The 22,361-nt window shown below is 37.2% G+C and overlaps 5 protein-coding genes across 8 annotated transcripts; 2 read left to right on the forward strand and 3 right to left on the reverse strand.

Moving 5' to 3' along the window:
- Positions 1-729: 729 nt before the first annotated feature.
- LOC119995200 lies at positions 730-3,024 on the reverse strand. Its single transcript, XM_038841626.1, has 2 exons — positions 2,315-3,024; positions 730-1,021 (listed from the first exon to the last, which is right to left on the reverse strand). Exons 1-2 carry the CDS (start codon positions 2,905-2,907, stop codon positions 1,015-1,017), a joined length of 600 nt encoding a protein of 199 aa, XP_038697554.1. The 5' UTR covers positions 2,908-3,024; the 3' UTR covers positions 730-1,014.
- A 264-nt stretch (positions 3,025-3,288) lies between these two features.
- On the reverse strand, positions 3,289-7,863 carry LOC119995199 (soluble inorganic pyrophosphatase 4). Its single transcript, XM_038841625.1, has 9 exons — positions 7,670-7,863; positions 6,976-7,113; positions 6,814-6,842; positions 6,075-6,140; positions 5,884-5,991; positions 4,812-4,877; positions 4,622-4,742; positions 4,416-4,497; positions 3,289-3,670 (listed from the first exon to the last, which is right to left on the reverse strand). Exons 2-9 carry the CDS (start codon positions 7,109-7,111, stop codon positions 3,628-3,630), a joined length of 651 nt encoding a protein of 216 aa, XP_038697553.1. The 5' UTR covers positions 7,112-7,113; positions 7,670-7,863; the 3' UTR covers positions 3,289-3,627.
- A 2,652-nt stretch (positions 7,864-10,515) lies between these two features.
- LOC119990727 (ras-related protein RABE1a-like) lies at positions 10,516-14,565 on the forward strand. The gene is made up of 8 exons (XM_038836806.1): positions 10,516-10,759; positions 12,239-12,311; positions 12,399-12,499; positions 13,378-13,443; positions 13,670-13,767; positions 13,850-13,912; positions 13,998-14,090; positions 14,200-14,565. Exons 1-8 carry the CDS (start codon positions 10,693-10,695, stop codon positions 14,281-14,283), a joined length of 645 nt encoding a protein of 214 aa, XP_038692734.1. The 5' UTR covers positions 10,516-10,692; the 3' UTR covers positions 14,284-14,565.
- Positions 14,566-16,236: 1,671 nt separating this feature from the next.
- LOC119990719 (WAT1-related protein At2g37460) lies at positions 16,237-18,117 on the forward strand. The gene is made up of 7 exons (XM_038836793.1): positions 16,237-16,495; positions 16,608-16,670; positions 16,777-16,893; positions 17,047-17,287; positions 17,367-17,528; positions 17,670-17,821; positions 17,904-18,117. The coding sequence occupies exons 1-7, from the start codon at positions 16,287-16,289 to the stop codon at positions 18,079-18,081; spliced, it is 1,122 nt and encodes a 373-aa protein (XP_038692721.1). The 5' UTR covers positions 16,237-16,286; the 3' UTR covers positions 18,082-18,117.
- Positions 18,080-22,347, reverse strand: LOC119990695. Of its 4 annotated transcripts, XM_038836764.1 has the most exons (7): positions 22,133-22,347; positions 21,660-21,820; positions 19,567-20,796; positions 19,418-19,486; positions 19,138-19,336; positions 18,910-18,996; positions 18,080-18,214 (listed from the first exon to the last, which is right to left on the reverse strand). In XM_038836764.1, exons 2-6 carry the CDS (start codon positions 21,660-21,662, stop codon positions 18,926-18,928), a joined length of 1,572 nt encoding a protein of 523 aa, XP_038692692.1. In that variant the 5' UTR covers positions 21,663-21,820; positions 22,133-22,347; the 3' UTR covers positions 18,080-18,214; positions 18,910-18,925. The 4 variants fall into 4 exon arrangements, with proteins under 4 accessions (XP_038692692.1, XP_038692701.1, XP_038692684.1 ...); XM_038836773.1 differs by lacking the exon at positions 18,080-18,214 and having other exon boundaries at positions 18,687-18,996; positions 19,418-19,483; XM_038836756.1 differs by lacking the exon at positions 18,080-18,214 and having other exon boundaries at positions 18,687-18,996.
- Between the last annotated feature and the right edge of the window lie 14 nt (positions 22,348-22,361).

A 22,361-nucleotide genomic window follows, 5' to 3' on the forward strand; every position in this document is an offset into this window, starting at 1 on the left:
CTGAACTATTATCGACTATGTTGACCATGTATTACCATGATGCTGCTTTACTAATACTCTTCACAAGTTCTTAAAATTTCTGTCAGTAGTCTTGACAATACACAATCAGCACAAAACTTGCTCTATTCGTGTGCGTATGCATCTATAGATGTTTGAGTTTCAGTCTTACGAAAGTACTCCCCATACGAGATACTTAAGGCTTTACCTATAACACTGCACAGGTCAATACACGCAGCACCTAATATCCATTTCCATTGTTTACGGCTAGAACTATTGCTGTTCGGGTTCTTTCGGATCTCTACGCATTTCACCGCTCCACCGGAAATTCCCTCTGCCGCTACCGTACTCCAACTAATTGTACAGAGGTTACATTTTTCCTTTGACATTCAGCTATGTATCACCGCCACAATCATTAAGTCATCGTTAGATGGAAACTTCAGTGGCAACTGGCAAGAAATAAAGAATTGATTTTTCGACTTATATTCTACGATGATGCAAGAAACAGAAAGAATGCTGCAACTTTCAGCTGCCCGCTCATGAAGTTGAGCTGCTAACTGAAACTCCAGTCATAGATAGGATCAAGGAGCCACTCTTGACAATAGAGGGTTCATAACCTAAATCAAAGCACACAAGCGATTATGTACTTCCAACTCACTAGACAATGGAAATGTATACCTACTCACTCCACGGGCACAACCAGGATATATATGTCCGAACTGACAGATTGATGCACAGATATATTATGCTTTTTAAATATAAAAAAAGGTAATCAAACAAAACAATGTCTCAAAAATACTAAACCAACTACTGTGGTCTGTTCAACATATATTTTCAGTCAAGATAGAGAAACTACAGCAGACACAAGATGAGCGTCGGTAACACTGGGGGAACTGCTTAAATGATCTACAGTACCCTCAATTCGGAGCAGGCAATTGGGATGAGACTGAGTGACACTGAAAGCAGCCTTCCACTTCAACACATAAACTGCTTGCTTTGAAGAAGCCAATCTCTCAACTAAAACCTGTCAGTCACATCAGAGAGAAAACCGAAAATGTAAATGCATATATTTTTGATTGGCTTGGAAGGGGTGCAACACGAGTACTTTCCAAGAGGTTACCCATTCTAGTACTACTTTCACCCAAGCCAAAAGGTCACCCATCCTACCACTATTCTCACTCACGCACATTTAACTGCAGAGTTTTGATGGGATCCGGTGCATTAGTGCTGAATGCATATATGATTTTAGTATTTTGCATAGCATAATTTCATTGTAAATCACACTACTAACACTAAGAATTATAAAAGGGAGAAACAGATACCTGAGTATTAGCAGAGCATTACAATATGAAGTTAAAAATGAAATAATGAATCCAGAAATTGCACGATGCAAATGCCATTTGTTCAAGAATTGAAACACATAAATATGATAACATGATGATATGTAAATACCACTATCTGTATGATTACATATATAGGTGTCCAACCTACTGAAGCTAACAGATTGGATGGTTTCAAACTTATCTCAGAATTAGCTAACTACTAGCTCCAAAGTCGAACCAAAAGTTTCTATGTTGCATCATTTCATAAACTACAAGGAGGTAATTCTATTTTCTCATGTTGGCATTATCTTACCAGAAATTGTGTTTTCCATATGACTCTAAACTAACATTCTCAAAAGGATAAATAACTTCATACCGCAACAATCATTAATCAAAGCAATAAGAGCTGACATTTGTTTGGTAACAAGAGGAAGGGAGGAAAAAGAAAATTGTAATAGGTATCTTTCCCTTTGTTTGGTTTAAAAGCAATGAAAAAAGACAAAAATAGGAACCTCAATTTCATAAGCAGGTCATATACAATACGGTGGCACATACTGCCCATTCGTATGAACTTTACGTTGCGTATCGTCATTTCCTAAACCCTAAATTCAATAAGTCAACAAAGTGTAAATCCTAAGAAACTCTTCCTTCCTTCTTCTTTATTAGCATGCTCTCCCGCTCAAACCCAATTTGACCATTTCCAGCATTAGTCTCCAATCTCCATCCATCAATAAACAAAACCACCAACAACTTTGCCACACATTCATATTTACATTGCTTTCGGAGTACCAATTCCGCGTAATTCTCTGAGGAATACTATTATGGTTATAACATAATATACTATGAACCCCTTAATGATAGGTTTCAAGATACGGAAGATCAATAGGATACCAGCAATAAAAAATCAAACATCCAAACTGATTGACCAAGTAATATGCACAAAACAGATTGATGGAATCTCATAGTCGTAATTTAAGAAGGATTTTGATACATACCTTGGCGAGCCCGCATTGATATTGCGGTGAAGAATGCGACCTCCGCATGAATCCCCTGCATCGATCAACTCCCTCAGCCCCTTGTTACCCACTTCCTCTACCTTTTCCTCCTCCTCCTCCTCCACTTGCTGTTTTTCCTCTTTTCTGGGCCCGCGTGCGTTCGCCTGCAATCTCTCAAAGTAATTTCCATATATATACTCAGGCGTGTACCCATTCTCCTCGTCAAACAACATTATATGGCCGTGCCACTCCCATACCCGATAATCCGATCTGTTCTCCTCATGAAATCCAACACAAATATGGTGGTCCCCTATTGTGACCGCGTGGCCCGAGTTGGGTTTCAAGGAATCGGTGTTTCCCGAGAGGATGATGCGAATAACATCCTTCTCGAGCTTAGATTCTTGTTTGGCGAGCTGGGTGTTGCTGTCGTTGGCATCATCGTCGGAATCAGAGAGATTGGCAGCGTCAAAGAGGAGGTCTTCGAGGGATTGGGAAAGGAGAGGGTTGTTGTGTCGTGGAGGCGGGTGGATTTGCAGACGGCCCATCAAGGTCTGGAGGAGGAGATTGTCGAAGTTGGTGGTGAAAGAGCTCATGATGTGTTTGTTAATAAGTTTGAAAGGGAAGAGGAAGAGAGATGTGACGAGGGTTTTAGGACGAAGGATGGATGGAGACGAGTTGAAGTAGATGGAGGGTTTATGGCTTCCGCAGGTGAGTGATGATACTTATTTGGGATTGAATCCCTTTAGGCTTTAGCAATTAGAGGGCACACGTGTGACTAATGGATACGCAACGTTTAAGGCAAAGAAATTAGAAATATATAATAATAAGCATTTTTCAATCTACAGTATGCCAGTATCTAAAGAACTTGAATTAAATGAGGGAGTATCATATTTTTCAATCAAAATGAAAACATGTCTTGATTGTAACATGTCCGTATTGCATTATACAGGTTTGAAGTTTCCGGAGGCAAGTGGTAAGTAACCATAGTTGAGATCCAACAACAAAATGATACTACAACACAAGTAAATCTTGATAAAGATATCAAAACATTCAAGCACCATCCTTATACAATAATAAGCATTATTAAAAAAATAAAAATAAAAAAAAGGCCATAAATTCTTATGTGTCTTCTTCTCCATTGTTGGTAATAGTAAAGGAATATAAGATGGGACTGTTGATATCGTCATCATCACCGTTCAACATTGCCGTAAGCAACATAACGAATCAATCTAATTATAAAAACACGTACTCTCATACGCTTTGACAGCATCTCCTATATATAAACATCACCAACTTCTTACTCGAACCATCTACTACCGCTTCAAGCTCTCCATTACGTGCTCGGAATACAGATCCCTTCAAAATATACCCAAAACCAAAGCTCAAAAAACCCATATCATACCATACCATACCAACAACTAACAAGGAGGAATAAAGACAAAAAGCCAAACAAAGTATTCACACAAAGTAACAGATTCTTGATGCACTCCAATAGCATAAACATCTCTCTCCTCCCACAGACAGACATGACTAAAAATCATATTCCTACCTACAATTGTCCAAAATCAGAGTGAAGATATTAAAAACACTACAATATTAAAGGATACATTCAATAGCCAGGGGGAATGGGAATAAAAGTGGAAACATAAATGGTAAAGGGAAGGGAAGGGAAATGCTCGTGTTTGCTGGCACTGAGAAAGGGAATGGTATCATCCGATTACAAGTATTCATGTAAATTATTGCTGTGATTATAATATAAGGTATTTAATTATGCTGTATATATATATATATATATATATATTGATAACTATAATTTGTTAGTTGATATTTAGTACTACTGTTAAATGCTAAATTAGTATTTTCCCCTCTAATCGGCCATTCCACAGTAATGAAATTGGCTTTGGAGATTGGAATCCTCCATTCCCTTTCAAGGCCTCGAGGCAATAATGCTACATCACAGTCTTAACAGGCATACCAAACATGCCATATAGATCAGTAGACCCATATCATCCTCAATACAGAGTACAGACTTAGTTTCAATATCAACCAGCTTATAATTGACCAAATTAAACGTGTCTTTGCAACTCAGATCATCACTCACCTTGAATGCTCGACTGCTTCATAGGCAGCAGAGGCTGGCAGAAAGTCATCAACCGCAACCTCCTTGTTCTCATTTTTCTTGTCTGATTATTCTATTAAGGAAATCAAGATTTAAATGTATCTTCAATGGCTTTAAAAATGTTTGAACATTATGCAAGCAAACATAAAGCAGGTGCTTAGTGAAAATCAAATGTTCAGAAAGGATACAGTCTTCAAAGAATCGGCGGATCTCAGCCAAACGATGTGGTGGAAGCTCCTTGATATCATCATAGTGTCGATACTCAGGATCATCAGCACAAACAGCAATTATCTTGTCATCTTTCTCACCCTGTGTTTGCCAAAATTAGAAAATATTGCACAGTGAAAAGGAAACCTTGATAATCCTAGGAGTACACACCTGATCAATCATTGGCATGAGCCCGATAGCTTTAGCCCTAAGGAAACATCCTGGAAGAACTGGTTCCTGGAATTTTGACAAAAAAGATCCATAGGTAAACATTGTCTTTTGTACATTTAGGAAAATAAAAAACCAGAGCACGCAACAAATGCATATACGTATGAAAGAAATAATGATCTGGCTTGCATGTATCTAAAACCTAAAGTATCATCAAACAAGAAAGTTCCCAATGCCTGACCGGCCCCATCATTTCATTTGCAAGGTCACTTGCTGTCTTGAAATGCTAGAATAAGGTTAAACAGTACCTTAATGATTCTTGAAGTTATAATTGTGATTAATGGCGCAAGTTTACAATATCTTGCCAAATCGAAACTAGGCTGCCCACAGTTTCTAGTTTCAAACTGGATCCACAATTACTCATTAATGAAACTTCCAACGATTTAATGGAAATGAACACCACTGCATAACAAGCCACAAGAGACATTTACAAGTAGAGACAACAAGACATTACATGGATAAACTAGTCCAGCCCTCTCTACTCTTCTCATATATTGCATCCAAGAAGCATGTCAGCTGAGAACTAGGAGTCTAGGACCAACCAAATTTGGGCAATTACTAGTCAAATTCAGGAAATCCTGATACAAGCTACAAAATCCTTAGATTGGAATTACACATGGAAAAATGATTGATTCTGTTCCAAAAGGCATTTTGTAGCTTGTATTAAGTATTCATATGCATAATATGCATGCATGATAAACTCCAAGGTTGGCTCTAAGAGATAAGACGACTTGGGATCATCTTTTCACCCAAGTTGAAGCCCCAACGACAATTTAGTCATGGCCATTTCAAGGGATTTATTTTGGTAACTGCCCACTTCGCACCGGACAGTGGACCGTATGAGCATTTCTGTGTTTTTACACAGATGATATGGGCCTCTTATGGTTTTTGCATGATACAACATACAAGAGGTTAAAATCTCAAGGTAAACCAACAAGATGACACCAGAAGCACTTCCAAGCATGTGCACATACATGAAGAGACAAATTGAGTTCCAATGCATCAAACACAATACCTGCATGATAACTAGGACATCCATAGGATCGTTGTCCTCACAAAGAGTGCGAGGAATGAAGCCATAGTTGTGGGGATACACAACTGAAGAGTAAAGCACCCGGTCAACCTGCACATATATGGACTATTTAGCACTTAAAAATCAGATGAGGAGCAACTATGAAAGAAGCCTTCCTTTGCAAATATGGATACCTTTATCAGTCCAGTTTTCTTGTCAAGTTCATACTTCACCTTACTCCCTTTCCCAATTTCAATTACCTGCATATGTAATGATACATGTTTTAACAAGATTCATGGGCTAAAATGAATGACAAACATAAAACAGTTTGCCTGTGAGGAATCAGTTAAAATTTCTATATACTCCTGCCATAAAATGTTCACTCTATTCTTTAACTTTATGTCTGCAATAGTATAAAAGATTATATATATTTAGTTAATGTTTAAGAAACTTAACATCCATATGAAAAATGAAAATCAGTCATGCTCCTCTGCGATGAAATGACGAGAAATTGTCAATTCCAAATTTTTAGAATCAGAGTAGATCTCTGTGTGAGAAAGTTAAATAGATTTCATCTGCTGTGTTAAGCTCAATGATGTACAGTCGATGCCGTCAAAGAGAAATCATACACATAACCGCTAGAACTACAACCATGAAAGTTGGAGCAATTTATAGAATACAACCATTCCAAAGTCCCTGCTAATTAACTACATTTTTTATAACTTGAAAAGTGCGCACCATCAGTTTAGCTGCATATACCACATTAGATGATAAAGTCTGAGGATCCGTTTTTTATAACTCAAAGGGTTGTGATCCAAGTACTGAGCAGAACTTCAATCATGCAGATTATATCATCATTATTGCATGCAAATCGTTACTCAATTCTTAGAAATATTATAGAGTATAGAATATTATCAAAATCATCATTCTTACACAGTTGAAAACCTTTGGAGCTCCAGGTCCTGCATTCAAGCAACAAAAAATTACTAAACCGGTTGTCACATATATGAAAAGTTAGATCAACTGTCAATTGTACACAACTTACAATCAATAAAAAGAGAAAAATGACACATGAGCTGTCATGATTTTGCATACCTATCTCAAGATCATGCCAAGGGTGCGCAGCAATTGACCTCCTAGTCATTGAGGAAATTATCCTTTCATTGAGAGGTGGATGGTGGGATTGGTTAGTTGCAAGAGCCTTCGTTATGGTCTCAATTGGAGGAGTCATAGCTGCAAATCCAAAAGGGAAAAAAAGGAAGAAGAAGATTACTACATACATGGCTACTTCATTCAAAGACTGTTATCCTCTAACAGTTATTCCACAAGCAAGTTCATCAAGCGCAAAGATGTTAAGTATACTACACGCATTAAAACTTGAAGTAACATCCTCATAGTCTCCCCTAACCCCTTTTTATTTTGCTATTCAAAATAACATCGTTTTAATGTAAGTTTTTGATCTCCAATCCAATCACATATTCACAGATCTACTGAATGCATGCAAAATCAGCGTCTATGCTAAAGTTGTAAAGAAAGCACTAAATCAGCCTTTACACAACCTCATGCAACAGCAAGCAAATACAGCAAGTTAAGTTTCCATAACAAAAGTCAAGATCCAGAAAACAAACAATCCATACATCACAAAAACTCGTTCAGACTTGAAACAAACGTCTCGAACGGGAAAAAAAAAAAAAAAGACAACAAGAATCAACTAAGAAACCACCAAAGTTGCAACAAAAAATATGATCTGAAAATTAAAGAGAGAATGCGATCGATTTCCGAAACGCACCTGCGAGCGTTACAAAATGAAGGCTGAAGAGAAACGAAGGAAACGCACAGATCTCAAAAAAGAGAAAACAGCGAAAGAGAGTATGTTAGGAAAGGCAAGGAGAGAAGGAGTAGAGGAGAAGGTTTTTATAGAGGAAAAGCAGGAGGAGCGAGTGGAAACTCTACGCGTTCCCGCTCTCCCAGATCTCCAATAAAAGTGATTTTTATGCCATTTAAAGACCAGCACTTTCAAGTTCAACTCCAAAATCCAAAATTATTTATTTATTTTCTTAAAAACAAAACAAAAAAAAGAAGGGAAATTCTTATACGTTTCGATGCCGGATATTCTGTGTGAGCGAAACATATTCCCAGCTGGGACACCTTACACGTTTCAAGTTTCTATTAGGTGATTCGAGAGTTAGAGTGGGGCCCAACCGGACAGAGACGGAGTTCCAAACGGTCGTTGAGGTTTTCAGTTCTGTTGACCATTATCGTTATGTGACGGTGGGAGGAATCTCAAGCTTTGTTGGTTTTTTTTTTTTTTTTAAAGAAAAATTCTCAGTTGCCACTCCCCAAAAAAAAAATGCATGATGTTTGTCCTAAAAGGAAACGAAATCATTACTCTTATTTATTTGGTAAATCATAAATAATTCTTCGGAAAATAAATAATTTCATATTTCATATTTGTGCGAAAATTTTGTCACCTATTAAATGATGATGAATATTTCGGTCCCTGATCTCATATGCCTTTTCCACCCATGACTCGTGGATCGATCGGATGACCAAACTAAATAATCTCGGAATTATATAAATATAATAATGAAAAATCTTTGCTGATGAATTACTCTAAAAAATCATATCACGATTTATGAGACCTACCAGTCTTATTCTTATTATATATAAAATTATGAATAAATAAAGAGCGACCATTTCTTTATTTGTGTTGTTGCGTTTTGGACTGGTGAGGCTGTGTGGAAAATGATGTGACCGAGTCTGGTTCATTTGAAGGACACTTTTTCAATCTTGTTCAATCCTGGTGGTCGTGGGTGGGCTCTGACTTTATCAAACATAATTTCCTATGATTATTAACTCAAATCTCCTCCTCCGAGTATCCCATTAGCATATGTATATATATATATATATATATATACTGTGAGTTGTGACATCATTTACAACAGTATGTTCTAAAGCATGGATAGATGAAGAATTCAAGACGATGCGGTGCGCGGTAAAATTAATTTTGTGGTGTATATATATATATGATTACAATAATCTTAAAACAAACGTTGTCAATGTTTAAATGACACTCCATCCCAAAGAGTAACTAGACCCAATTCAGTAGCGTTTTTATATTCCAATTGAACACTTTTTTTTTTCTTTTATTTTTTGATTATTCTCCTAATGACTGAAGGAATGGTGTTATTTTCAATCAATGAAAAAAGAGATGTAGAATTCATGTGATAAGTTCAACACGTTTTCACTAAGACTTGTGTTTTATGTTTTGATAGAAAGTCAAAGAATTGTTGTCATTATATATAGTTGACAACTTTTCATTGGAATAGGAATATATAGGAATTAAACAATCACCATCAGTACTATAGTTCGTTATGATTACTTTGATTTATTTTGTTTTGATCATACAAGAAGATATGAAATGATATAGTGCATCCCCGTCTTATAATACATACAATGACATTTTTATTGAGCTAGCTAATCATATACGTTAATGTATTGTTGAGCTTCCGAAAGAAAGGAATAAACGAATGAAGAATAAAGGCGAAATTTGGAATACTTAAAAAAAAAAAAAAGGAAATAGAGAATATGCGATTCTACAAAGAAATGATATATGATGATGTAGCCTCTAGGAAGATCCATTTTGATTTTGACATTCTATTCTGTCACAAGGCAAATTATTAATATTAGGAATGAGTCACGAGATTGTCATATCAAATAAAATAATTTAATTACTTAAGCAAAGGATTATATAATATCAAATAATTTGATTTTTCAATTATTTTTACACGTAGCTAAAAAGAATAAATGGTTATCAATTGATAAAATAAGACGTGTGTGCACATCGAGCATGATCAATTTACTAAAAGCAACTACTACTTTTTGTGAATCAATAAAATCTGAAAATTATAAAATACAATTGAATCATTTGCTTCGCATTAGCTTCTTATAAATAAAATAAATATGTTGTTAGTGAGAGCTTTACAATAATAATAATAATAATATATAATATGCATTGTTATTGTGACTGTCAAGTGGTTTGGAATTCATGCGTGTTGGACTCCCAAGTGACATGGTAGTTGGATTGGGCTCATCAAAAGAGTTCGTGTGTTGGAATTTGACAAGTTAAAGTGACACAGTAGTTGGACTGGGCTCATCAAAAGCAAAAGAGTTCGTGGACTTCCGTGTGTTGGAATTGGACATGGTAGTTGGACTGGGCCGGCTCATCATGTACTAGTGTATGAATAAAATAAGAAAAGCAGCATATGATATATAAGTTTCATGTTCCCAGGCTCCCATGGTGATTGTGATATTTGTGATTGTGATGGGTATCTTATTCTCTGTCGAAGAAAGAAATTGGATATGTCTGTCTGAATCCTTTGATCTCAATCTCAGTAGCATATATGTTATATGTATGTTTGCTTATTTTGGTAATACATTGGAATGAATGAATGAACGAATATTTTTCAACCAAAACCAAACCTCCATCCAATACTCACCCCCCACATTTTCTATACATATATTTAATCCGACGCTCTGTAACGAGCCGTATGGGGAGAGTGAGTTTTCACTTTTCAGTATGCCAATAGGGAATGTAATTTTACAATTACTTACCTGTTTGTTTAAAAAAAAAAAAAAACCTCCTCTGCCCTCTCTCTCTCCCTCCCCCGAGCGTGAGTGCTGACGTTGCAGAGACGATTTCTCTCGTCTCCTTCCATAGATCTTGCCGTCCTCTTCCCTCATCTCGTATTCCATTTTTCATTCTACTCTCTTCTTCCTTTTATTGAGGGACGATTTTCTCTAGGGTTTTCAATGGCTGCTCCAAGAGCTCGAGCTGATTACGATTACCTCATAAAGCTTCTCCTCATTGGTGATAGCGGTACGCTTTTACATCTCTTCTTAAGGTTGTAACCTCATCCTATTATTTTTTGCCTCATTCTTGATTGAATCTGCTACTTCCATAATGTAATTGATCTCTCTATATACGCATTTCTAATTAGCTAATGCTTGCGTGATCTACATTTCCTGGATTTGACGCATCTGCATTTCCAGCAATAACCGCACTATTTGATTATCAACTTCCTTTTACGCTATGTGCTATTCTATTCGATATTTCTGGATCCTGTTATTTATGTTTACTGTGACCTCAATGATTTTATTATTGATATGTGTATTCAATAATGAATTGAGATTGCCCGACTGATGTTATCACATTGCGCTATATTTGAACTGCTCCAGGTTGTTGTTGAAGTTTAAAGGATAAATACCTCATATGTATTTTTAAATAGTCTGGCTGCGGAGTGTTTTATCTTCATAAATGGGTAAAAATCTAGTGTTTCTCTGATTATGATGACTATTCTTTTAGACTTTGTTTTTGGAATGCAAAAGAAATTTTATCAAGTGGCACCAAGAGAGGGCAACCCAAAGAAGAAAAGTGCATAGAGAGGACAACTGATTGTAGTTGATTCCTGCTATGCCATTGCCATGGAGTTTGGATCCATTTTTCCAATATTAAGGCTTGATTTATTTTCTTGAAAATATGACTTCAATAGTTTCATTGTTTGTGCATCGCTTGAGTCCATATATTGCATGTTGCACATCATAGGATCCCTTATAACAGAAATGGTACCTTATGACCATGACATGTTGGTTGCCTACTTGCCTCTATTGGCAACTAAGCCTTAACCCCAAATATGCGTGCCTGGCTACTTGAATCCTTATTCAAAAGTAATAGGATTCCTATACGTGCAGTCTCTTTTTACACTCAGTTTTGTTTAATGCTACACTAACAATAAATCATGTCACATCCATATAATTCTTTGTCACTTGATCACTATGAGGGACAAAGAGAGGTTCACTGATTCTTTCAAAAAAAAAAAAAAAGAAGAGAGCAGGCTCAATGATATAAACCCATTTTGATGGAAAATTATATGTTGCTTTGTATGTTTCTTTATCATATTGATGTCGATAAATTCATCGATAACTGGTTCAATATGACCAGGTTTTGGTTGAAGGGATTTCATCAATTTTTTTTGAAATTCTGAGATTTGATGTAACCTAGTGGTCTTTTTGTTCTTTATTTTCCTTCTCTACATTCATTATGCTTTGTACTTTGCTTCCTGGGATGCAATCTCTTGGTGCCCCTTAATAAAATTTCCTTTACATTCCAAAGAAAAATAGAGATATTCAAGACCCTCGTCTTCTCTAGACCTCCACATCTTTATATGACCATAGTGTGTTGTACGAGTTAATTTATCTTAGGTGACTGAATTGTGTTCACACTATATTGCCTTGGGCATTTTTTTTTTGGAGTATCTTTTTTATTTGTTTATATTTTGTTTTGTATGTGAGTGGGCAGGTGTTGGTAAGAGTTGCCTTCTTCTACGTTTCTCAGATGGTTCCTTTACTACTAGTTTTATCACAACCATTGGGTAGGCGTATTTTAGACAACATTTACTCGATTTTTTTTTTGTGTGAACCTTTTCTGATCTCACTGGTGGTCAACTTGATGTTGGCAGCATTGATTTTAAGATAAGGACCATTGAGCTTGATGGAAAACGCATAAAGTTGCAAATTTGGGATACTGCTGGTCAAGAGCGGTTCCGAACGATTACCACTGGTTAGTTTTGGTCCTATCTCGTTATTTGAAATTAAAGAGTCCTTCAATGAATTCATTAAGCATCTATGTGGTTTAACAGGAAAGTGAGGTACTGCTGTTTGGTGCAATGTCTCCGTGGAGCCTATTTTTGTCAAAGGCCACCATTTTAATGTACATTATTTGAAAAGATTTTGACCTCCTTCTTAGTCCTAATACATTAAAAAAAACCTAGTTCCTCATTAGCATTTACCATTCTGGTAGACCAGAAGGCATAAAGTGTGTCATCATTCTTCTTTTAGTACTTTGGGGTTTTCCTCCTATTCAAAATAGTCTTCTTTCTTCTTCTGTCACTGATTAAGGAAACAACACTTGAAGTTTCTTCTCCTTCCATCTTCTGTCTTGTTCACAAGCTTCGAGCAAGTAATTCATTACTAAATGATTGGGTAATAATAATATACCATGACTTCGAAGTTTCCCTACCTCCCTCTCAACATGAAAAGAGGACCAATTTTTTTATGGACATTTTACCTTGGAAGTAATTAATATAATATGATCTTAAAATCTATTGGAGTATAAGATTGCAAGAATTTTGGATAAGATATGACTATCTTCTTTTGTCGAAAAAAAAGAAACATTTCAATTTCTATTAAGACTTGGTGAATGAGCTGATTAGAATTATTGTCCAGCTTACTGTTGCCCATAGCGTCTTCTGCTTTAATGAACTTCCCATGTGACTTTCTTTACTCCTTTGGTTTGAGTTTTCTTTTCCGGGCAACCCACAAGGCATAATCCTTTTAGTCATGTCACCGATGAGTCATCCTTCAATAGTAAAATAAGTAACCTTGTTTTGTCATTTTATTTGGTTTTTCAACAGTTGCATAACTATTTCTTTTCTGCAGCTTACTATCGTGGAGCCATGGGTATTTTGCTCGTATATGATGTCACCGATGAGTCATCCTTCAATAGTAATTACTTCTTTCGTTGCTATTACTTGTGTTCGATTTCACAGTTATTTTATCAATGTTCTTGATTGGATCCGTGTTTTCCTCATACCTGCACTGAGTTTTGGAAAATTTGAATTTTGTTATTTCTTGAAGTTGATTATTGAGAGATATCTATCAATGGTGAATTTTGACTTCTTTCTAGTATCACAAAGCCTGGCAATTTAATTACATGATTCTTCATGTATAGACATCAGGAATTGGATTCGTAACATTGAACAGCATGCTTCTGACAATGTCAACAAGATACTGGTGGGTAACAAGGCTGACATGGACGAAAGCAAAAGGGTTAGTTTTCTCTCTCCCTCTATCTCTATCTCTCTTTGCGGTTGTGCATTCAGGGGATAAAGTTGGCTGAGATACTTTTCAGGCTGTTCCTACATCAAGGGGCCAAGCTCTTGCTGATGAATACGGCATTAAGTTCTTTGAGACTGTAAGTATAAGATGTTGCTGATATTGATATTACTTTTTCCAAATGAATGGATCTTTCTATATGGGGATTATACTTTGTGTTACAGAGTGCAAAGACAAATCTAAACGTGGAGGAGGTTTTCTTTTCAATAGCTCGGGATATCAAGCAGAGACTTGCAGATACTGACTCGAGAGCTGAGGTAAGACTACTTGTGAGCCTCCATGAATTAAGGTCAGGATTCATAGATAAATACTGCTGAGTTAGCATTGCATGGTATGTTGTAAGCAGCACTTGTATTGTTTATGCAGCCTCAGACAATCAAAATTAACCAGCCAGACCAGGGAGGAGGGACTTCTCAAGCTGCTCAAAAATCAGCATGCTGTGGTTCTTAGATAAAACAGGTTGAAGATGGAGATCTTAAGAGAAAGTTAGTATGTATTAGGGTGGGGGTGTTTCCTATTATTTTAATTGGTGTGTGTTTGAGGACAAACTTTGTAACTCTTTGATCTCCTTAACAATGCTTTACCCATTTTACGTGTGTTGAATTTGTTCATCTATTTTGGATAAGGGGAAAGACTCATAGCAGTGTCCATTTGTTTTTGAATTTTGAATTGTAACAGAGTGTTTGTTTGTTCCTAAGCTGTTTTTGGCCATATGAGTTTGAGCTGTCATTGACATCTTATTTGTCAAGATTTCATTGCCCAGGCACACCACATCAGCATGTCAAGTGGTGTGTCCGGACCACCGAATAATTTTATTGCATTTGTGTGAGTAACATGAGACAGTGTCGTCCACGTTGGCTAGGATCAGCTTGTTAGGGGGGGGGGGGGGTTGTTGGAGATCGATTGGAAGGATGGATGGAACAGTAGTGCTTTTTTAAAGGTTGAGAAAACAAATTGTTGAAAGTATGGTATTATTGTTGTCTTCATAAAGCTCACTTTATAATCCACTTTTGACCACCTTTCCTTTTAAAACAAAAAGAGAGACAGAGAGACCTTTCAGCACATCAAGGACTCCTATTAATATAACCTTTAATAATGCAAGTATGGAATGGAACACTTCAATTGCGACTTTTTATCTTCAAATTTATGCTACAGTATGAATGTAGGATTTCTATAGCCATAAACAGGTTTTTGCCCTTCGGGGTGCTGTGTTAGTGTTCGTGTCTTATTGCTGCTTGTGTGTAGTTGTGGTTTTCGAAAAAACACAAACGGCTTGAAGCCTAGCGTGTGTGTGTGATGTCTGGTTGACACTGTGTCTACCACAGATTGTCCCACATCGGTAGTTTAGAGTGTGTGTGAGTAGTTGATAAGTTCGATTACCAACACAGGTTTTTACCCTTTGGGATGCTGTGTTGGTGTTCGTGTCTTATTGTTGCTTTGTGTGTGGTTGTGGTTTTCGAAAAAACACAAACGGCTTGAAGCCTAGCATGTGTGTGTGTGATGTCTGGTTGACACTTTGTCTACCATAGATTGTCCTAGCATGTGTGTGTGTGATGTCTGGTTGACACTTTGTCTACCATAGATTGTCCCACATCGATAGTTTAGAGTGTGTGTGAGCCACAGGTTTTTACGTTTCGGGGTGCTGTGTTGGTGTTTGTGTCTTATTGCTGCTTGTGTGTCGTCGTGATTTTCGAAAAACAGGGATATCTATTCTGACCCTCATTTTCTTTCAAATGTTTAGAGTTTGGATTGACAACTAATAATAATAAAAAAAAAAAGGTAATCTTTTTTTTTTTTTTTTTCTGTGGCAAAAATAAGAACAGATTAGAAGCCACACCAATCCAAACCAAACCAAACCAAGATAAAAGCTTATCCTAACTCGACGATAGAGCACTCGAGGAATGACGAGGAATGAAAACCATAAAAGCCAAACAAAACAAAAGAAAAAGAAAAAGAAAAGAAGAAAGAAGAAAAGCTGAAAATAATACAACTTAGTGACCCATTATGAGCAAAGTGAGAATCGGAATATGTTTGTTTTCATTTGAATCAGTTGATCCTCAAACAAATTCAAAGGACCGGACCAGGAACACCAATCGTACAAGACACATACTACAAAAGCAACTCCACCTTGTTATGCTATGTTAGTGTAAAACACGCTAAGCAATCAAGTTAAAGCCCAGCCCACTAACATAACATCCCACTCTTTCGACTGACGCTACCTGCTTTGGACCTTACCCCTCCCCCTCCCCCTCCCCCTCCCCATCCCCATCCCCATCCCCAACATTTCATTTCATTATGACAATTCAATCCAATAAAAGACATCACTGGGTCTACGAATGTCGTCATGGCATTCTCACCACTAACCACACCTTCCTATTCCTATATAAAAAGCATAAACACAACAATTAATAGCCACCAAACCAAACCCATTCCATACTGTCACTGGCCTCGCGATGATGAAAATGACCAGCCAAGATAAACTAGGTTGGTTCGATAAAGTGAAGCCCTTGCTAGCAGTTATATTCCTGCAAGTCGGGTTTGCAGGAATGGATATCCTATCTAAGGCTGCACTGAATCGGGGAATGAGCAATTACGTGCTCGTAGTATATCGCCATGCCACTGCCACTCTTGTTGTGGCTCCTTTTGCGATAATCTTTGACAAGTCTCTTTTTCATCTCTCCCTATACTATACTATGCTATACTAATCTACATAATAAGCATAACAATATAACATAAATACAAATTCAGATTTTTTTTTTTATTTCTTTGCGCAGGAAAGTGAGGCCCAAAATGACTCTACCAATATTCTTCAACATACTTGTGCTCAGCTTGCTGGAGTAATTCTCCAAATTACAAGGAAAATTATTCTCATCATAATTTCAAGGATCGACCACTAACACCTTCTTCCTCATTTCTCTCTCTCTCTCTCTCTGTGCTGTGCAGGCCAGTCATTGACCAAAACTTGTATTTTCTAGGGATGAAGTACACTACAGCAACATTTGCAGCTGCCATGACCAACATTGTTCCAGCCATTACCTTCATCATGGCTTGCATTTTTAGGTGAATGATTTCTCGCCTAAATCCTACACCATACACCCCCCCCCCCCCCCCCCCCCAAAAAAAAAAAAAAAAAAAAACAACATTCCTTCGACACATTTAAAGTTATTGTAGCATCTAAACACAGGAGATTTCCTATTTTTCTGCCAAGGTTAGATTAGAGAAGATAAGAGCAAGATCCATTCGCAGCCAAGCCAAGGTAATTGGGACTATAGCAACAGTTGCAGGAGCCATGGTCATGACACTGATCAAAGGTCCAATTATTGAGCTGTTTTGGACCAACGGAAGAAATAGCAATGTACAAGGTGGAGGAGGTACGAATATGCATGATGTAGTCAAGGGTGCTGTGATGATCACAGTAGGGTGTTTCAGCTGGGCTTCTTTCATGATCCTGCAAGTAAGTCTAGTCTTCCTAAGGATAATGTCTTAAGGTCCTCCTTAACCCAAATAATCTCCCGACTCATTCATTCCTCCAGGCAGTGACACTGAAAACATACCCGGCCGAGCTTTCTCTTACAGTTTGGATATGCCTGTTGGGTACAATTGAGGGCACGGCAGTTGCACTAGTGATGGAAAGGGGAAATACTGCCGCTTGGTCAATCGGCTGGGACACAAAGTTACTGGCAGCTCTCTACAGCGTAAGAACATTCAACTAAATAATGCTGCTACAAACAATATATATATATATAATCCAACTAAAACTTTCTCTGTTTTCTCCCATTAACCTCGTCTAGGATTAGAGAAGGTATCATAGTTTTTTTTAAAAATGGATGATGCAGGGAATAGTCTGCTCGGGACTAACTTATTACATCCAAGGAGTAGTAATGAAAGAGCGAGGCCCTGTTTTTGTAACAGCTTTTAGTCCTCTCTGCATGGTGGTGGTTGCTATCATGAGCTCCTTCATTTTTGCTGAGCAAATGTATCTAGGAAGGTATCATAAATACAGCGCTCATGATCAAAGATATATTTCCATTCCTTGTACAACAGATACTAACTAATCCAATGTTTTACAGGGTAATTGGAGCCATTGTCATAGTTGCAGGCCTGTATCTTGTTGTCTGGGGCAAGAGCACAGATTACACCACGTCCCCTTCCCAAACAAGTGATGAGCAGCAACTAGCACCTACTAAAGAAACAATTGATCCAGAAAGCAACTGTGGATTGACTCTAATCAAGATGTCATCACCATAACGTGATGTTGGGATATGCCAGATTTCAATCAACACTACATGATCTTCCAATCTTCCTACAAGCATGTGCCCATTCTGTAGTACCATTTTAAGCCCTCTAATATCTGCTAATAACAATGACCCCCTGCCATCCTCTTCAATGACGATGTATAAGTGAGAATAAAAGACCAACAACAATGTACTCAAAAGACAAAAGGGAAAGTAATGATGTATCATGTATGTCATGCGACATTGACCAAAAAAAAAAAAAAAAGGCGCACATTATCGGAGAGATAAATCGAGGCGGGCCATGATATCGCTCATAAAAATAAGTCAACTAAGACATCCTCTGCAAACTTGCATATAGATAAGTCCCATGCAAGCAAAGATTAATTTGCATAGGGAGAGAAATCAAAGAAGCAAGATAATCATCGCCCTGTAGACCGGCCACCAAGGAAAGAGGTCAACAACTTAACGGAGATGGAAAGTAAAGAACCATTATAAAGCCCCCAATTGACTACAAAATATCAAACCACCAACAAAGAATATCAAAATTTGGGCACATACATTAAATATGATAATATTAAATAAACTAGATCATTTCCAAAGATAATCTAGATCAGATAATACTGCAAATAAAACCAGCCTAAAAGTTTGAATCAGAGACATTGATAAGCCAAGACGCACATGGTATTATTGTAAGGGAAAAGTAAAAACATGAATAACATGCTTTTACATTTTGCAAGAAGGAATTTTCTTGAGTTTGGAAAAACATCTAACATCACTGAGTACAAAAAGTTCTTGCAAAAAGACAACTTCTATGCACAAAACATAGATTATCCTACCGTACTTTAACAGGGATGCGTTCATGAAAATTGCTTCCCTTCATCCTTTCCATATATGCGCTGAAGTTCACGAGTGGCAGCTAAAAAGGACTCTGAGAAGGAGCAATACGAATGCATTTGAGAAGATAACACAGTGTATCAAAGATAATAAGACATAGAAAATAATATTCCACTCCATCAAAAGCAAAGAAAGTGTCCCTGGAAAAATGATTAAGCTAGTTAGTTTTCCTCACCTTTCCACAGACGGAAAGACTTCTGATTGATAGGTGAACCGGTTATTGTTTGAATAACTTCAAACAACATATCCTGAGGTGTACTCCTAAGTTCTTGTACAACCCCATAAATAGTCTTCCCATTTTCGAAGTATATGTGATTATTTGGGTGTTTTGTTTTACAACCAGCATGGCGCTCAAACTCATAAGCGTTGATAACCTGTATGAAGAGTTTATCAGTCCATGGGAATGGAATCAATGGAATGTGCAATAAATGTCCAGTTATGAAGGACAAACTCACCTTTGAGAAATTACAAGACTCACATCCGCATAAATAACCGGAACCTTTTATAACACCACGGAGCTCCTTCTAACATGATATGAGGAACCAGACATGTTATCAAACAAAAAGTGAATCTGAAAGATGGATGTAAGAGTATTAAGATGTACCTCTCGTGACCACGCAATATACTTCACAGGAACTCCGTCTAGCATACCAGTGGATAGCAAACTTCTGACATTTGAAGGGAAATTGTTTGGTGGTATCTTCTTAGATGCTTTAAGGTCCTCTTTCTTCCTGGAAATCACATGGGCAGTGGATGCCATTGCTTCTGCATTTGATTGAGTTGAATCGTTCTCATTCATTGTTTCTGATCTCTGAATGGAAGGTTGACCCACCAACAAATCATAAGGGTTATCTGTATTATCATCGTAGCCACCAAAGGATATTATAGTGCCCTCTCCCTTGCTATAAGTGTGACCAATAGCTAAATTATTGTTATCCCCCTTGTCATATGTGTGATCCATTGATAAGGTACCTTTATCACCCTTATTGTAGATGTGAGTCATTGATATACTGTCGTCATCTGCCTTGCAATAGGTTTGTCCCATTGACATGATATTGCTGTCATCCTTGCTGAATGCTTGACCAATGGCTATCTTACCGATGTTACTGTCATTTTCTTTGTACATGTGCCCTATCGATATGTTTTCATTCCCCTTGTTAAAGGGTTGTGTCATCGATACAAAAAAGTTATTTCCCCTATCACAGGAGTCACCTATAGGCATCATATTGTCATTCCCTTTGTCAAGACCCATTGATATAGAGCTTTCATCTCCCTTCTCATACGCATGAGCACCTGATATTGAGTCACTATCTAACCTACTATAGGCATGTCCCATTGACACAGGCATTACATTATCAGAGTCCTTAACCTGACTGACTTTCACTTTTCTAATCCCACCATAATTAAAACCTGATCTAGGATCATCCACAGTTTGCGACATAGATAAACCAAACGAAGAATCACTTCCAAATAGATCATCGTTTGTCTTTCCCTCCATGCTGATTTGTCCTGTGCTAACAGGTGGAATGTTTCTATCCTCAAAATTGGCAGTCCTAGCTGTCTCTGAATCAAAAAACCGCTCAGTGAATTGCCCAGAGAATGTGTGAAAACCGGAAACATTGCCCCATGGAGAAATGTTGGGATTTATAAACCCTGCGAAAAAATTGTTGTTTGGAACTTCTACGGCCTGTTTCTTGTTGGGGAATAACTCTGCCTCAGGACCATCCATGAACCATTGATGAGAACGCTTTGGGTCGATTCTAGAAGAATTATCATAGTTCACCTCACCATCATTTATACACTCAGTATCCTTCGCCATCCAAAAACCTTGATTCTGGAAAGACTTATCAGTTATCAGATACAATTACTCATAAAGATACTGCAAAATAAGCCTGAAACATTCAAAACTATTATGCCAGTAAACCACATAGATAATTTAACATCATCATAGACATTAAACACGCGATCAGCAGGATAGCTTTCACTGCTTTAATTTAGTTTCTCCTTCTCTTTCATCCTTCCAAAACCCAAGGCTTCCCTCCCCTCTTATTTCTCTTAGAGTTCATAAAATTCAGAAAAGAATAATCAACTCACAGGATATTACTATCAATATCACCTCAAAGTTTCAAATGCATATCAACAAAAACTCAACAAATAATCGTAATCTGATTAATTAGAGCCAATGGAAAGTGTTCAATCCAAAAAAAAGGTATTGAGAAACCTATCTTAGTTTGGCGCCAATTTAAGCTTGCCACATTTTCCAAAGTGGAGACAATATTAGATAGCAATGATTTAAACCATAAGTTGGACAACTTTTGGAGGTCTTCATAGAGCAACAAATTATATAAAAAGCAAGTTTGGAAATCATATCCTCGACTTCTTTTAAAAAATAAGCTATAGGGTCAAATTGTTTACAGAGCAAATGACACATGCTAGCTTTTATTAAAGCATCAAGAAATGACAATGTTCTTCTCATTAGCATCTGAGCCCTTCAAATGCATATTTTGACATTAAAGGCACACAAGAATCTGCAGGATTCAGCAAGAAATTAAAATGATTTATTCACAAGACCAATAGCAACAATGCATACCCTAAACTCATTCGAAAATAAAGCTAAATTATGTTTCTTAACTGAACAGCAACACATTCACAGCAATATCCTGATACCGAATTTCAGAAAATAGATGCATCACATACCATATTTCTTCTTGTTTTGCTACAGATAATTGTTTGATTCAGTAATTGCACTTTGCTACATGCCCTCTTCAAAACAAGGAAACTGTTAATGACGATGACCACACGTAAAAACCATAAGCCTCTTCAGATGTTAAGCTCGCCACTAAATGTACAAAATCAATCTGCCACACAAAATAAAAATCAGCAGCAGAAATGACTAAAAGAATCATTACACTCTAACTTGACTTCTGTTTGGTTCACTAAAAATCAAAATGAGGATTATTATATCTAAAATCTTCAAGACCATTGATCAATAATCCAGTCAGCCGAGATCCATGCAACCAAAACTATTCACTGAAACAAACATTATAACTACATAGAAGATTTCTAGTCTTTGTATTTTCTTTTATTTTCTCTTGCTCAATTTTCTGGACAAGCAACGGGAAACGAAATACGCCAGTATTAGAAACCTATGAGAACATCCAAACCCTAACCTTTTGATCCGGAGACACCCTGTAAACAAAATAGATTAGATATCTAAAGACCGCATGATCCGCGAGCGATCCTAGACAAAGAGAATTTCCGGCACCGAATCACCGGTAACACACCGGCGATTGTACGGTCGGGAGATCGGTCGCTGGGAGATCTATAGAGCGGAAAGTAGTGCTGTTTTTTTTTTTTTTTGAGTTGAGGTTCTTATTGGGTTTGGGCAATGACATAACT

Source organism: Tripterygium wilfordii, chromosome 3 (genome assembly GCF_013401445.1).
Source record: "Tripterygium wilfordii isolate XIE 37 chromosome 3, ASM1340144v1, whole genome shotgun sequence".
Taxonomy (NCBI): Eukaryota; Viridiplantae; Streptophyta; class Magnoliopsida; order Celastrales; family Celastraceae; genus Tripterygium; species Tripterygium wilfordii.

Excerpts from the sequence above, each read along its gene's own strand:
- LOC119990695 (XM_038836764.1), bottom strand. Across the intron at positions 19,487-19,566 it reads ATATTGCGTGGTCACGAGAG|AAGGAGCTCCGTGGTGTTAT; the intron begins GTACATCTTAAT and ends ATATCATGTTAG. Across the intron at positions 18,997-19,137 it reads GTCTTTCCGTCTGTGGAAAG|AGTCCTTTTTAGCTGCCACT; the intron begins GTGAGGAAAACT and ends GCTCCTTCTCAG.
- LOC119990727 (XM_038836806.1), top strand. The coding sequence starts at position 10,693 with ATGGCTGCTCCAAGAGCTCGAGCTGATTACGATTACCTCATAAAGCTT. Across the intron at positions 10,760-12,238 it reads TCTCCTCATTGGTGATAGCG|GTGTTGGTAAGAGTTGCCTT; the intron begins GTACGCTTTTAC and ends GTGAGTGGGCAG. Across the intron at positions 13,913-13,997 it reads GCATTAAGTTCTTTGAGACT|AGTGCAAAGACAAATCTAAA; the intron begins GTAAGTATAAGA and ends TTTGTGTTACAG.
- LOC119990719 (XM_038836793.1), top strand. The coding sequence starts at position 16,287 with ATGATGAAAATGACCAGCCAAGATAAACTAGGTTGGTTCGATAAAGTG. Across the intron at positions 16,894-17,046 it reads ATCATGGCTTGCATTTTTAG|ATTAGAGAAGATAAGAGCAA; the intron begins GTGAATGATTTC and ends TGCCAAGGTTAG. Across the intron at positions 17,822-17,903 it reads GAGCAAATGTATCTAGGAAG|GGTAATTGGAGCCATTGTCA; the intron begins GTATCATAAATA and ends AATGTTTTACAG.
- LOC119995199 (XM_038841625.1), bottom strand. The coding sequence starts at position 7,111 with ATGACTCCTCCAATTGAGACCATAACGAAGGCTCTTGCAACTAACCAA. Across the intron at positions 5,992-6,074 it reads AGAAAACTGGACTGATAAAG|GTTGACCGGGTGCTTTACTC; the intron begins GTATCCATATTT and ends ATATATGTGCAG. Across the intron at positions 4,498-4,621 it reads CCGCCGATTCTTTGAAGACT|ACAAGAAAAATGAGAACAAG; the intron begins GTATCCTTTCTG and ends TAGAATAATCAG.
- LOC119995200 (XM_038841626.1), bottom strand. The coding sequence starts at position 2,907 with ATGAGCTCTTTCACCACCAACTTCGACAATCTCCTCCTCCAGACCTTG.